The sequence below is a fragment of the Conger conger genome, chromosome 6, assembly GCF_963514075.1.
Source record: "Conger conger chromosome 6, fConCon1.1, whole genome shotgun sequence".
Lineage (NCBI taxonomy): Eukaryota > Metazoa > Chordata > Actinopteri > Anguilliformes > Congridae > Conger > Conger conger.
Window position 1 is genome coordinate 38,527,771 of NC_083765.1, and position 11,717 is coordinate 38,539,487.

The 11,717-nt window shown below is 50.7% G+C and overlaps 1 protein-coding gene across 1 annotated transcript in view; it reads left to right on the top strand.

Moving 5' to 3' along the window:
- The window catches only part of LOC133130240 (insulin-like growth factor 1 receptor), a 107,145-nt gene that overhangs the window by 91,927 nt on the left and 3,501 nt on the right, over window positions 1-11,717 (top strand). Inside the window, exons 12-20 of the mRNA XM_061244655.1 lie at window positions 656-798; window positions 1,764-1,929; window positions 3,121-3,223; window positions 4,065-4,135; window positions 4,837-5,066; window positions 5,244-5,351; window positions 5,652-5,811; window positions 6,198-6,327; window positions 8,723-8,857. Coding sequence (XP_061100639.1) covers window positions 656-798; window positions 1,764-1,929; window positions 3,121-3,223; window positions 4,065-4,135; window positions 4,837-5,066; window positions 5,244-5,351; window positions 5,652-5,811; window positions 6,198-6,327; window positions 8,723-8,857 — 1,246 coding nt within the window. The remainder of the gene's footprint in view (window positions 1-655; window positions 799-1,763; window positions 1,930-3,120; window positions 3,224-4,064; window positions 4,136-4,836; window positions 5,067-5,243; window positions 5,352-5,651; window positions 5,812-6,197; window positions 6,328-8,722; window positions 8,858-11,717) is intronic.

Genomic DNA, 11,717 nt, shown 5'->3' on the forward strand with positions numbered 1-11,717 from the left:
TGTTTTGTCTTACGGTCAGCTTAGCTAAGATGTAGCGTAAGTATGAATTGCGCAACCGAACAAAGACACAACTTTATTTTTAAACAAATTAGTTACAACGTTACCTTTAGCCTGGACTTACACCCTAACTTACGTTCACGTTTTGGAGGTTACCTAAGCTCAAGGATCTTGTACTCTGTTCTTGGAGGGCCAAATTGTCAGCTGGTTTGCTGCCTGTTCCTGCACTTAAGTGCCTAATTTAAGCCATTGATTGGTTAACATGTCCACACAGCATCTTCCCAAGGCCTAAATTGGATGCTGATTGAAAGGAAAGCACAAACACAAGCAGACACTGTGGCTCTCTAGGACTGGAGTATCCTTACACTGAACCCTTCTTCATGAAGGGAAATTGCCTTGTTTTTGTAATATGGTCCTCCAACTGACCTGGGTCAAATGCGTAATTGTTGTGGATTCACATTGTGGATTGATCTTGCCTGGTGCAACCAGGAGAACCAGAAGGCGGGGTTTTCCCCTTTTGAGCGTATTTCATAGTTTCCAATAAACCACACAAGCTCAGTAAAGCATAGAAAGGTATTTGAATCTCATGACGTATTTGACCCAGGTCAGTCCTACACTGAAGCCAGTCTACAGTTGTTTTTCCTCTCCCCTCCTGCAGACAAAGCGGATGACATTCCGGGTGCGGTGTCCTGGGAGCGAGGGGAGCAGGGCGAGGGCGTGGTGTTCCTGAAGTGGCCCGAGCCCATCAGTCCCAACGGCCTGATCCTGATGTACGAGATCAAGTTCCGCCTCACCAACGAGGTGAGGGCCACAGCCTGCGCTGGGGGGTGTAGGGGCCAGTGGGGTGAGGGCCACGGCCAACGCCTGCACTGGGGGCTGTAGGGGCCGGTGGGGTGAGGGCCACGGCCAACGCCTGCACTGGGGGCTGTAGGGGCCAGTGGGGTGAGGGCCACGGCCTGCACTGGGGGGTGTAGGGGCCAGTGGGGTGAGGGCCCGGCCTGCACTGGGAGGGGTAGGGGCCAGTGGGGTGAGGGCCCGGCCTGCACTGGGGAGTGTAGGGGCCAGTGGGGTGAGGGCCACGGCCAACGCCTGCACTGGGGGCTGTAGGGGCCAGTGGGGTGAGGGCCACGGCCTGCACTGGGGGGTGTAGGGGCCAGTGGGGTGAGGGCCACGGCCTGCACTGGGGGATGTAGGGGCCAGTGGGGTGAGGGCCCGGCCTGCACTGGGGAGTGTAGGGGCCAGTGGGGTGAGGGCCACGGCCTGCACTGGTGGGTGTAGGGGCCAGTGGGGTGAGGGCCACGGCCTGCGCTGGGAGGGGTAGGGGCCAGTGGGGTGAGGGCCACGGCCTGCACTGGGAGGGGTAGGGGCCAGTGGGGTGAGGGCCACGGCCTGCACTGGGGGGTGTAGGGGCCAGTGGGGTGAGGGCCACGGCCTGCACTGGGGGGTGTAGGGGCCAGTGGGGTGAGGGCCCGGCCTGCACTGGGAGGGGTAGGGGCCAGTGGGGTGAGGGCCACGGCCTGCGCTGGGAGGGGTAGGGGCCAGTGGGGTGAGGGCCACGGCCTGCGCTGGGAGGGGTAGGGGCAGAACATACAAAATGGCCGCTGACGCCATAGTAGCAAACCATACCCATGTCTGTCATTGGAACAGGATGTTCAACACGCTACGTGTTTGCTACGTTTTTTCATTGCTGAACGTGACCCAGGTCTCTTCTACTTCAACACTAAGGGCTGTGCGCATGTGTGTCCGTTCATTTTTCCTCCACACAGCCAGAGAAACACGAGTGCGTTTCCCGGCAACACTACCGGGTTCACAAGGGATACCACCTCAGCAACTTGGGCCCTGGGAACTACTCTGCGCGGGTTCGAGCCACCTCGCTCGCCGGCAACGGGTCCTGGACGGAGCCCATGGCCTTCTACGTACTCCAGCCCAAACGTGAGGAAGCCCCCCCGCTGGAGGACCAATACTGAGCCTATCCGTATTGATCCGGATTCCAGTCAGGACTGGGCCGGCTGTCTTCCTGTTGTGTTGTGTGTAGTGTTCCAGGGCTAGACAACGGACACTCGAGTCTAACCCAGATAACACTAAACGTTCTCACTGCATTAGAGATTTGAGATTAGGGATTTTCTCATTGTTTGTCCTTCTGGAAGAAATTTGTTGCCACAGTCCGTACAGTGTGCATGCTTCAGTATGACACAATATTACAAGTATACCCACATTGCTCAATGGGTTCACGTACCCAATGTAAAAATGACATGACATGACATGACATGACACAGAGGGGAGAAAGCAATCTTTTTTTTATTTTATTTTTTTATTAAGGACCTATGGTCGGATGGTGGTAGTGTGAAAAATCTTAAAATATGTATTGATGGTGTGCTGGGGGTTGTGTGTTATGGTGAGTGCTTTGTGTGTGATGGCCTTGTTGAGGTCTGTGAGGTTGCGATTGTGTGAAAGTGTTTTTCTTGTTGGATGCCATTAGCGTGGCAGTAGCATGGTAAAGAAACAAGGAGAGGAGTTGAGTAGTACCCGTTGGATTATACTTTTGTAGGGCCACGCCACAACAGAAGGTGGGGGGTGGTCAAAGAAAGTCCTTAAGTCCTTAATTTGCCGAATTACAGCCTCTGTTGGCATGTCAGTGGTGCGGTGTGTTGTTCAAAACTGAGCTTATTGTCCGGGGTGTGTATACCATTGACAAAACATTCCACTAACATTGTGAGGACATTTTATTTTGGAGGGACCACCTCTCCATTCAGACACCCCAGTCTAGGAACTTCTGTTGGCCATTGGCCGGATACGACTTGATTTCTCTGATTTGGTCCAATCGTGGGTTATTTCCAGATCAGTGCCTTACCCTCTTCAGAAACACTTAAGTGACCTGCCACTGACCATTTTCAGTCTTACGTTTGTATAGCGATGCAGCACACGTCAAAGTGCTCGTCCTCCCGATCCGATTGGACGGGTGTGTGTCTTTGGAAATGCGAGCGCGTGGTTTCATTGGCTCAGAGCCTCGAGAGACCCTGCCAGGGCTGGTTAGTTCTGGTTACCGGCTGCCAGCACGGAGCGTGCTCAGTCTCCGCTCCCGGGTTGCCATGGCGTCACCCGCTTCTCTCTCGCCCCCTGCAGGAGAGTACGAGAACTTCCTCTTCCTGATGATCCTCCTTCCTCTCCTGGTGCTGGGCATCATCGCTGGCCTGGTCACGGCTCTCATCATGGTGAACAAGAAGAGGTGAGCTCCTGTCCGTCAAACCATGGGAACATAGCGGTAAAGGTGCCCCTGTGTAGCCATGATGACATCTGCCCAGCTGTTGGGCCTTTGAACAAGGCCCTTACCCCCACATTGCTCCAGGGATGATTGTCCTCTGCTTAGTCTAATCAACTAAGTAAGTCCCTTTGGATAAAAGCGTCAGCTAAATAAATGTAATTGAAAAACACTGATCATGAAGTTCTGGCCATCTTAATGAATTATAGTCATTTTATGCAAACAAAATCAAGACAATTTGTAATAAGGAGCAGTTATCAGATACTGTAAGGTAAGACGTGAGCCCCTCCCTCCTGAAAACCTAAAACTCACACTCGCAGTTTTTTAGTCGGATTCATTTTATCATTCTTTACTTTCATTTTATCAGCAACTTGGGTTTGAGCTACCTTGTGTTAACCCTCCAAGCTTTCAACAGCACTATCTCAGATGATTTACATAATGTTTATGCACGAGTGTGTGTGTGTGTGTGTGTGTCTGTGTGTCTGTGTGTCTGTGTGTCTGTGTGTCTGTGTGTCTGTGTGTGTCTGTGGAAGGAAATAGCTTTTCCCTTTACATTTCCTCCCCCTTCCCCACATATTTTTCTTTCAGCCTTGCGCGATTGCAGATGCATTTTTATTCTCCCCCCGGGGGTTGTTTGAGGTGAAATTTCTTCAGGCTGGGGAATGGGAAGGGAAAGGAGGAGAGAGCGAGAGAGAGAGAGAGAGAGAGAGAGAGAGAGAGATGCGGGAGAGAGAGTAATGGTCCTAAATGATTTCCATTTGTGGAGCTCTGAAAGGCTGGCGCTAAATGGCCTGCTTTGTTTCCGCAGGAACAGCGACAGGCTGGGGAACGGCGTTCTGTACGCGTCGGTCAACCCGGAATACTTCAGCGCTGCGGAGAGTGAGTACCGCCCGCGCCATCCAGAGTACTCTCACAACACTGCCCCTCGCAATGACCGCCATGACCATGTACATTTCACCTGCTTTTACTGTTAAATTATGGTCATTCCTTTATTACTGGTGTTATTATGGATGTCAGTGCTGTGGTGTGTTGTTCAGAACTGAGCTTAGGGCCTGGGTGAGTATACCGTTGACAGAACATTCCACTAACGTTGTGAGGACATTTGTTTTTGTACTTCAGAGCTCCAAGCACTCCAATAATACTGCCACTAGAAATGACAGTAATAACTGTTTTAGATGTGCCTTTTACCTAGTTTTACTGTGAAATTATTCTTATTTCTTCATTACTACTATTATTATTACTACTACTGTGATTGTTTTGGTGTGTGTGGTTGGGTGGGGCTATGTGCGTGCGACTGTGTGCACTCTTGCGAGTATTTGTATTGTGCGCACATGCGTTCATGCTAGTGCGTAGGTGTGAATGTGTGGCAGCGTATCTTTTTCCTGTGTGCACATTTGTGTGTCCCTGTATAAGATTTTGTGTGTGTGTACATTCCTGCATGCTCACTCGCCCCTCTCCTCCCAGTGTACGTGTGTACATATGTATGTATGTGTGTGTGTGTGTGTGTACATGTGTGTACATGATTGTGTGTACGTCCCCGTGCGCTCACTCGCTCTCTCTCTCTCTCTCTCTCTCTCCAGTGTACGTGCCGGACGAGTGGGAGGTGGCGCGGGAGAAGATCACGCTGTGTCGGGAGCTGGGGCAGGGCTCGTTCGGCATGGTGTACGAGGGCATCGCCAAGGGCGTGGTCAAGGACGAGCCGGAGACGCGTGTGGCCATCAAAACCGTCAACGAGTCGGCCAGCATGCGCGAGCGCATCGAGTTCCTCAACGAGGCGTCCGTCATGAAGGAGTTCAACTGCCACCATGTGGTGAGAACGCCCGCCCCCTGCGTCCTATTGGCCAGGCATTCGCCATGGAAACTTATAGGGACACCTTACATTACATTCAATGAGCAGAAGTTTTGCCCATTCTTTACATTACATTTTTCCACTAAGTGTACAGTGTGTGGTGCTTGTGATGTAACTGCTGTCCTCCGATTGGTCCAGGTCCGGCTGCTGGGCGTGGTTTCGCAAGGACAGCCCACCTTGGTCATAATGGAGTTGATGACCCGAGGTGACCTCAAAAGCCACCTGCGGTCGCTGCGGTCCCAAGAGGTAAAGCTCTGCCCTCCGGCACCTTCTACCAGTGTGCCCCCACACGGTGCCAAACTCCATTATAGCGTAGTGGCTAAGGTACATGACTGGGACCAAGTAGGATTTAGCCAGCTTTGGTGTAGCCACGATAAGATCTGCATAGCTGTTGGGCCCTTCAGCAAGGCTCTTAAGCCCTGCTTAGCCAACTGTAAACAACATATTTATGACACGAACTCATTTTTGTCAAAAAAGGTCAGTTAGAACCTGATAACTCTAAGGCCTGAAATGTTAACGATTGAGCTCTCGCCCCACCCACTGCAGAACTCGACCTCCCATTCGCTGCCCCCGCTGAAGAAGATGATTCAGATGGCGGGAGAGATCGCAGACGGCATGGCCTACCTCAACGCCAACAAGTTCGTCCACCGAGACCTGGCCGCCAGAAACTGCATGGTGGCCGAGGACTTCACCGTCAAGATCGGAGGTGTGCAGGGATCAAGTCACGGTCCTCAATGTCAATGAACTGCTAGTTTTCCACCCTCTCTTTACCAGCGAAGTGTGGAGGCAGTCAGGCCAATCAGTAGCACTAATTGTTCAGCTAATTACCTGGGAGAAAAGTAAACCAGGACTGGATTTGGATTTAAGGTCCAGATTTGATTATTGCTGGTATAGTACTTTATATTACTGTGAAGAGTGCTGGTTCTTTGGTGGTTTCTACATTGTCAGAATATGGGCAAAGGTACTGAAATGGTGGTCATGGTAAATTAAAATGGTTCTGAGTCAGAATGTGTTGATGAAAGAGAGGGCAAGAGGACCGTGTTCCCCTTTGCTGAAACAGGAGGACTCACGCTTTGAGCCTCTGCTCTGCAGATTTCGGGATGACCCGGGACATCTACGAGACGGACTACTACAGGAAAGGAGGCAAGGGCCTGCTCCCTGTGCGGTGGATGTCTCCGGAATCTCTCAAAGACGGCGTCTTCACCACAACCTCGGACGTCTGGTACGAGACCCCCTCTCAAACTGCGTGTCCCCACCAAAACGAGCCTTGCCCCTCTTCTCAGCTCCACTACGCAGTGTTTCCGGAACAGTCTCTGGCCTCCCTCTTCCGGACCTCCCACAAGGGCGGAAGAGAAAATCTGTTCCTAGCTCACTTAAAATCCCACTAAGAAGAACCAAAGATATCCTGCCATCTCCTAGTGTTTCTGGAAGGCCGTATTTGTTTTATTGGTTTGGGAACAGGTGATAAACTGCTTGCTGCTTTAAGTCATAAATCATGTTTAAATCATAACTGGCAGCCAAGCCTTGTTAAGAGTTAACGTGAAGGAGGTGCGCATTCTGCGCTATGCTTTCCTCGCCTCCCCTGAGAGGAGGTGCAAGGAGCAGGGAAAGGAAGGAGGTCGGGACTAAGAGTGGAATGAGCCCGCTGTCTTTTATAGGTGACTCTACAATTGGATGTATCAAATCAAGTCAGCTCTGTCATTGAGCTATAATGTAACTATAATGGCTAAAATATCTTACAGCCAATTACTTTGTAGTAAACACATTTCACAAACAAATTTCCCATATTAATGTAATATATATGTCTTATCAGTCAGGTATACCTGCATTGGTTGGTTAATAACGACAGGAGGTGGGAGGTGAGGAGTATGAAAGGTCCTATCAGGCTCTGAGGGGGGCTGCTGCAGATTTGAGGTCCTATCAGATTGAGGGCGCGGTATTTGTTTCTCAGACGCTCCTGCAGACATTTGGGCAGTGTCATCTGTTGTGCAAGGTCACTGTCTGGAAAAGACTTTTGCTTGTTTTTCTCCCTCCCTCAGTCTCTGGTATTTCTCCTAGACCATCCAGACGATAAAGCACCGTTGTGCTGTCTAATTATGGCAAAAATCCCTGATTGCCAAATTTTGGAGGTCAACGGAAGGCTGTTGTAATTTTGCTTCTTATTGGCACGCGGGTGAGGGCCGGGGGTGGGGTGAGGGCGCGCGGGGGGGATGGGGGGGGTAGTCTGCTGCTTTTTGTTGGTGCTGCATGATCATGCTCTCTCTCCCTGTCTCTGCCTGCAGGTCATCTGAGGTGTTTAACTCCCTCTGTCTCCCCCTACAGGTCACACTGTTTAGGACTCTCTGTTGTCTCCTCATGCAGCCCATTAGAGTAGTGCTTGTTTGAGCCTGTCTCCCCCTGCAGGTCATTCTTGGTGGTGCTCGTTTAAGTCATCCGCTGTATCTCTGTGCAGGTTGCTGGCATGGTGCTTGTTTACCATTGTCTCCCCTGTGGATTGTTTGGGTTGGCCCCTGTCTGACCCTTGTTTGGGTTGGCCCTTGTTTTGTTTGATCCTTGTTTGGGTTAGACCCTTGTTTGGGTTAGACCCTTGTTTGGGTTAGACCCTTGTTTGGGTTAGACCTTTGTTTGGGTTCATCCTTGTTTGGGTCAGCCCTTGTTTGGGGGTCGGCCCTTGTTTGAACTCTGTCTCGTCCTGCAGGTCATTCGGGGTGATGCCTGGCTCTTTCTCCCAGTCTGCCGGTCGTGTAGATTGGTGCTTGTTCGACTTTGACCCTGGTCTCCCTCTCTACAGGTCATTCGGGTGACGCCTGGCACTTTCTCCCAGTGTGCTAGTCGTGTAGATTGGTGCTTGTTCGACTTTGACCCTGGTCTCCCTCTCTACAGGTCATTCGGGTGACGCCTGGCACTTTCTCCCAGTGTGCCGGTCGTGTAGATTGGTGCTTGTTCGACTTTGACCCTGGTCTCCCTCTCTACAGGTCATTCGGGTGACGCCTGGCACTTTCTCCCAGTGTGCTAGTCGTGTAGATTGGTGCTTGTTCGACTTTGACCCTGGTCTCCCTCTCTACAGGTCATTCGGGTGACGCCTGGCACTTTCTCCCAGTGTGCCGGTCGTGTAGATTGGTGCTTGTTCGACTTTGACCCTGGTCTCCCTCTCTACAGGTCATTCGGGTGACGCCTGGCACTTTCTCCCAGTGTGCTAGTTGTGTAGATTGGTGCTTGTTCGACTTTGACCCTGGTCTCCCTCTCTACAGGTCATTCGGGTGACGCCTGGCACTTTCTCCCAGTGTGCCGGTCGTGTAGATTGGTGCTTGTTCGACTTTGACCCTGGTCTCCCTCTCTACAGGTCATTCGGGTGACGCCTGGCACTTTCTCCCAGTGTGCTAGTCGTGTAGATTGGTGCTTGTTCGACTTTGACCCTGGTCTCCCTCTCTACAGGTCATTCGGGTGACGCCTGGCACTTTCTCCCAGTGTGCCGGTCGTGTAGATTGGTGCTTGTTCGACTTTGACCCTGGTCTCCCTCTCTACAGGTCATTCGGGTGACGCCTGGCACTTTCTCCCAGTGTGCTAGTCGTGTAGATTGGTGCTTGTTTGGCTTTGACCCTGGTCTCTCTCTACAGGTCGTTCGGCGTGGTGTTGTGGGAGATCGCCACCCTGGCGGAGCAGCCGTACCAGGGCTTGTCCAACGAGCAGGTGCTGCGCTTCGTCATGGAGGGCGGCCTGCTGGACAAGCCGGACAACTGCCCCGACATGCTGTGAGTACGCTCCGCTTTCACTGGCGTTGGGCGAAGGGACCTACCGAGCCGAACCTTGTTCCCCCCACGATGTCAAAGATGACCCCCCGCAAGCCAACGAATGCTGCCCTTCCATTTTGCCCGGCTCCGTTCGGATGTTAGATTGAGCGGGCCTGTGTTCGGGGTGGGGTACGGCGGGGGAGGGTTGTAGCTTTGAGGCCAGCAGTTAATGCTGTGTCACAAGACCCCCCGGTTTACACAGCGGCCACCCGGAGAGACCGCGGCAGCGTTTACGCCAGGGGGTAAATAAAGAGTGGTGACATCATGACATGAGACACGGCGCTGTAAGCCAAGAGGGGGAGGGGCTGCAGGGGTAAACGTAGGCCCATAGAAGGAATGCCAGAGCGTGTGTGTGAGGCAGGCCTCTCGTCCCCTGGTCCCCTCAGTGTCTCTCACAGCCCTCCTCTTACACTTTCACCCCATACCCTTAAAAGGGTTTTTCAGTTTTTTTTTTAATTTTTTGATTTTTTTTTGGCTGCCTTTTTCCAATGTCTCCTCTGTGCTCTTCCTTTTTTTTTTTTGCCGGGGGGGGGGGGGGTGAGAGAGGGGGGGTTTTCTCTAATGTCTCGATCTTGGACCACTAACATGTAAAGGAGAGAGGGGCTGTGAGAAAAACCCCAAAAGGGTTCGCAGCTCTGTCGTTCCGTGTGTGAGAGTTGGTCTCGTACGTTTTTACGGCAAAAAACGCAGATGGCTTTAAGACTGCTGCATTCACCCCCTTCCACCCCCGCCCCTCCTTTCTGTGACTGACCTCACCTTGAATGTTACAAATACAGAAATGTTGTTGCCGTGGCAATCCCAGGAAAGTGTCCCCCTGTGTGCATGGTTTTAGGAGGCGGCGATCTGGGGTCTGGATCATGTGCTTAAATCATCATGTGATCGCGTGTGTCCTCTCTCTTAATGAGTTCCCACACCACCGTGAATCTCCGGGGTTTTGGGAGAAAATATTGGAGAGAGATGGGGGCGATGTTTTGTTTTTTGTCGCAGGTGCAGGAAAAGTCATTTTCAGAAAAAAAAAATTGTTTAAATTGTTTGTTGTAATTCTCTTATTACTTTACAATAAGTAGCTCAATGCAACTTTTGTGAATGTATATCAAAGAGAACCACTTATTTATAAGCACTTTAGAAGGAATTATGGGAAAACTGAAAAAGTTTCAATGGGCTAAACACCCTTCAAGTGTAAAATAACATTTGGGTTCATGATTTTCACTGTAAAGCATAAAAGGAATACAAAAACTAAATTTCCAGTAAACTTTAGAGAGAGGCATTCTTACCTTGACCGCCAAAAATGGTTGTGTAACTGGTTTTCTTCATTGCAGCAGGTCAGGAGTGACTACATATTTGTCAATGTCGTGTGACGAGCAAAAACACTCATGCTAACACGGTCTCCGTTTGCAGGACTGTAGCGGGATATGTGGGGCTGTGGAAAAGGGCAGTTGAGTTTTTTGGGGGTGGACAGGGGTTCTCTTATGGGATTTATTGCAGTTTATTTTTTGATTTCACTTGAGCAAGCACACTCTGCAACAGATGGCCCAGCCTTAAACTCAGACCAGCCGTGAGACTGGTTACGAGAGAGAGAGAGTAGTTGAATATGTGGTATACGTGAGAGAGGAAGGGATGGAGAGATGGAGCGAGAGAGATGGGGAAAGATGAGTAGCAAGAGAAAGAAGAGAGGCGGGGGGGAGGGGGGGGCGGGAGTGTGGGCTCTACTCCAAGAATTTGGCTCACTTTTTCTACGGTTCGGCAGGGGGACTGAGATCCAGGTTGGGTTTTCCAGGTTGGAAAAATCTTGGAAATAAATGTAACACACTCTCGGCACTCCCCCCCCCCCCCCCAGATCCCAAAAACAACACATTTGGGCTCTCCTCAACACCCTCCCGTCCTGGTGTAAATATTAATGCGTCGACCACATGGCGGAAGCACTGGGGGGGTAAAGGACCTTCGCTTCTGACCAGTTGGCTTGCGACTGTACGTGGGGACCAAGCAGGGGGTTGAGGGGGGAGAGGGGGTTTGGCACGGACAGCTCTTAGGTATTCATTTCACAAGCGTAGCCTTGAGTTATTCTTAGCTTGTTTGTGTATGATTAAAGACCATACTGCTACCATTCTTCAACAACACTTGTTGTTTTAGTTCATTTTTTGCGTTTTTATTTTGGTGCTTCAAACTGTGATTATCGTCTGCGTTTAATTCCAAGTTTTCCAAGTAAACGTATGAAAGTTGTGAAATGCGTGTTGACGGTTTGTTGTTGTATTAAGTGATGAGCTGAGCGCTCCAGGAACGGTTTGCAGCACGTACTGTCCTCTGTTTCGGTTGCGGTGCAACACTGCCACCTGTTGGTCCCAGACTGTCATTGAAGCTCAATGATGAGAAAAATATACTTGAGGGAACCTCTTTCAGAATTGTTGCTTTTATGAAAATACAGTGAGGTCCATAAGTGTTTGGACACAACTTTAAAGTGCTGTATTTCCTACATGATGGGAGAGAAGGATGTTAATGATATTAAACCAAATTAAAGCTCAGGCTATCAGCTTTAATTTGAGGGTATGTACATCCGTATCAAGCATGCTGTATGAATTGATGCCCTTCAAAATTGTGTCACTGTCCAAATTCTTACGGACCTGACTTTATATCCAAATTGCTCAAGCAACAGTAATTGTTCATTGAAACGGACCCCCGGGGATCAAAGAAGGATCATTATCCAGATGACCTCACGGGGACCTCTCGACAGGGTCACTGACGTCTTGATGCTTCTATGTCAAAATGTCAGCCATCCTGTTTCATGTAAGCTGCTGTGTCTCTGAGCTTTGAGTGCTCCAGGTGT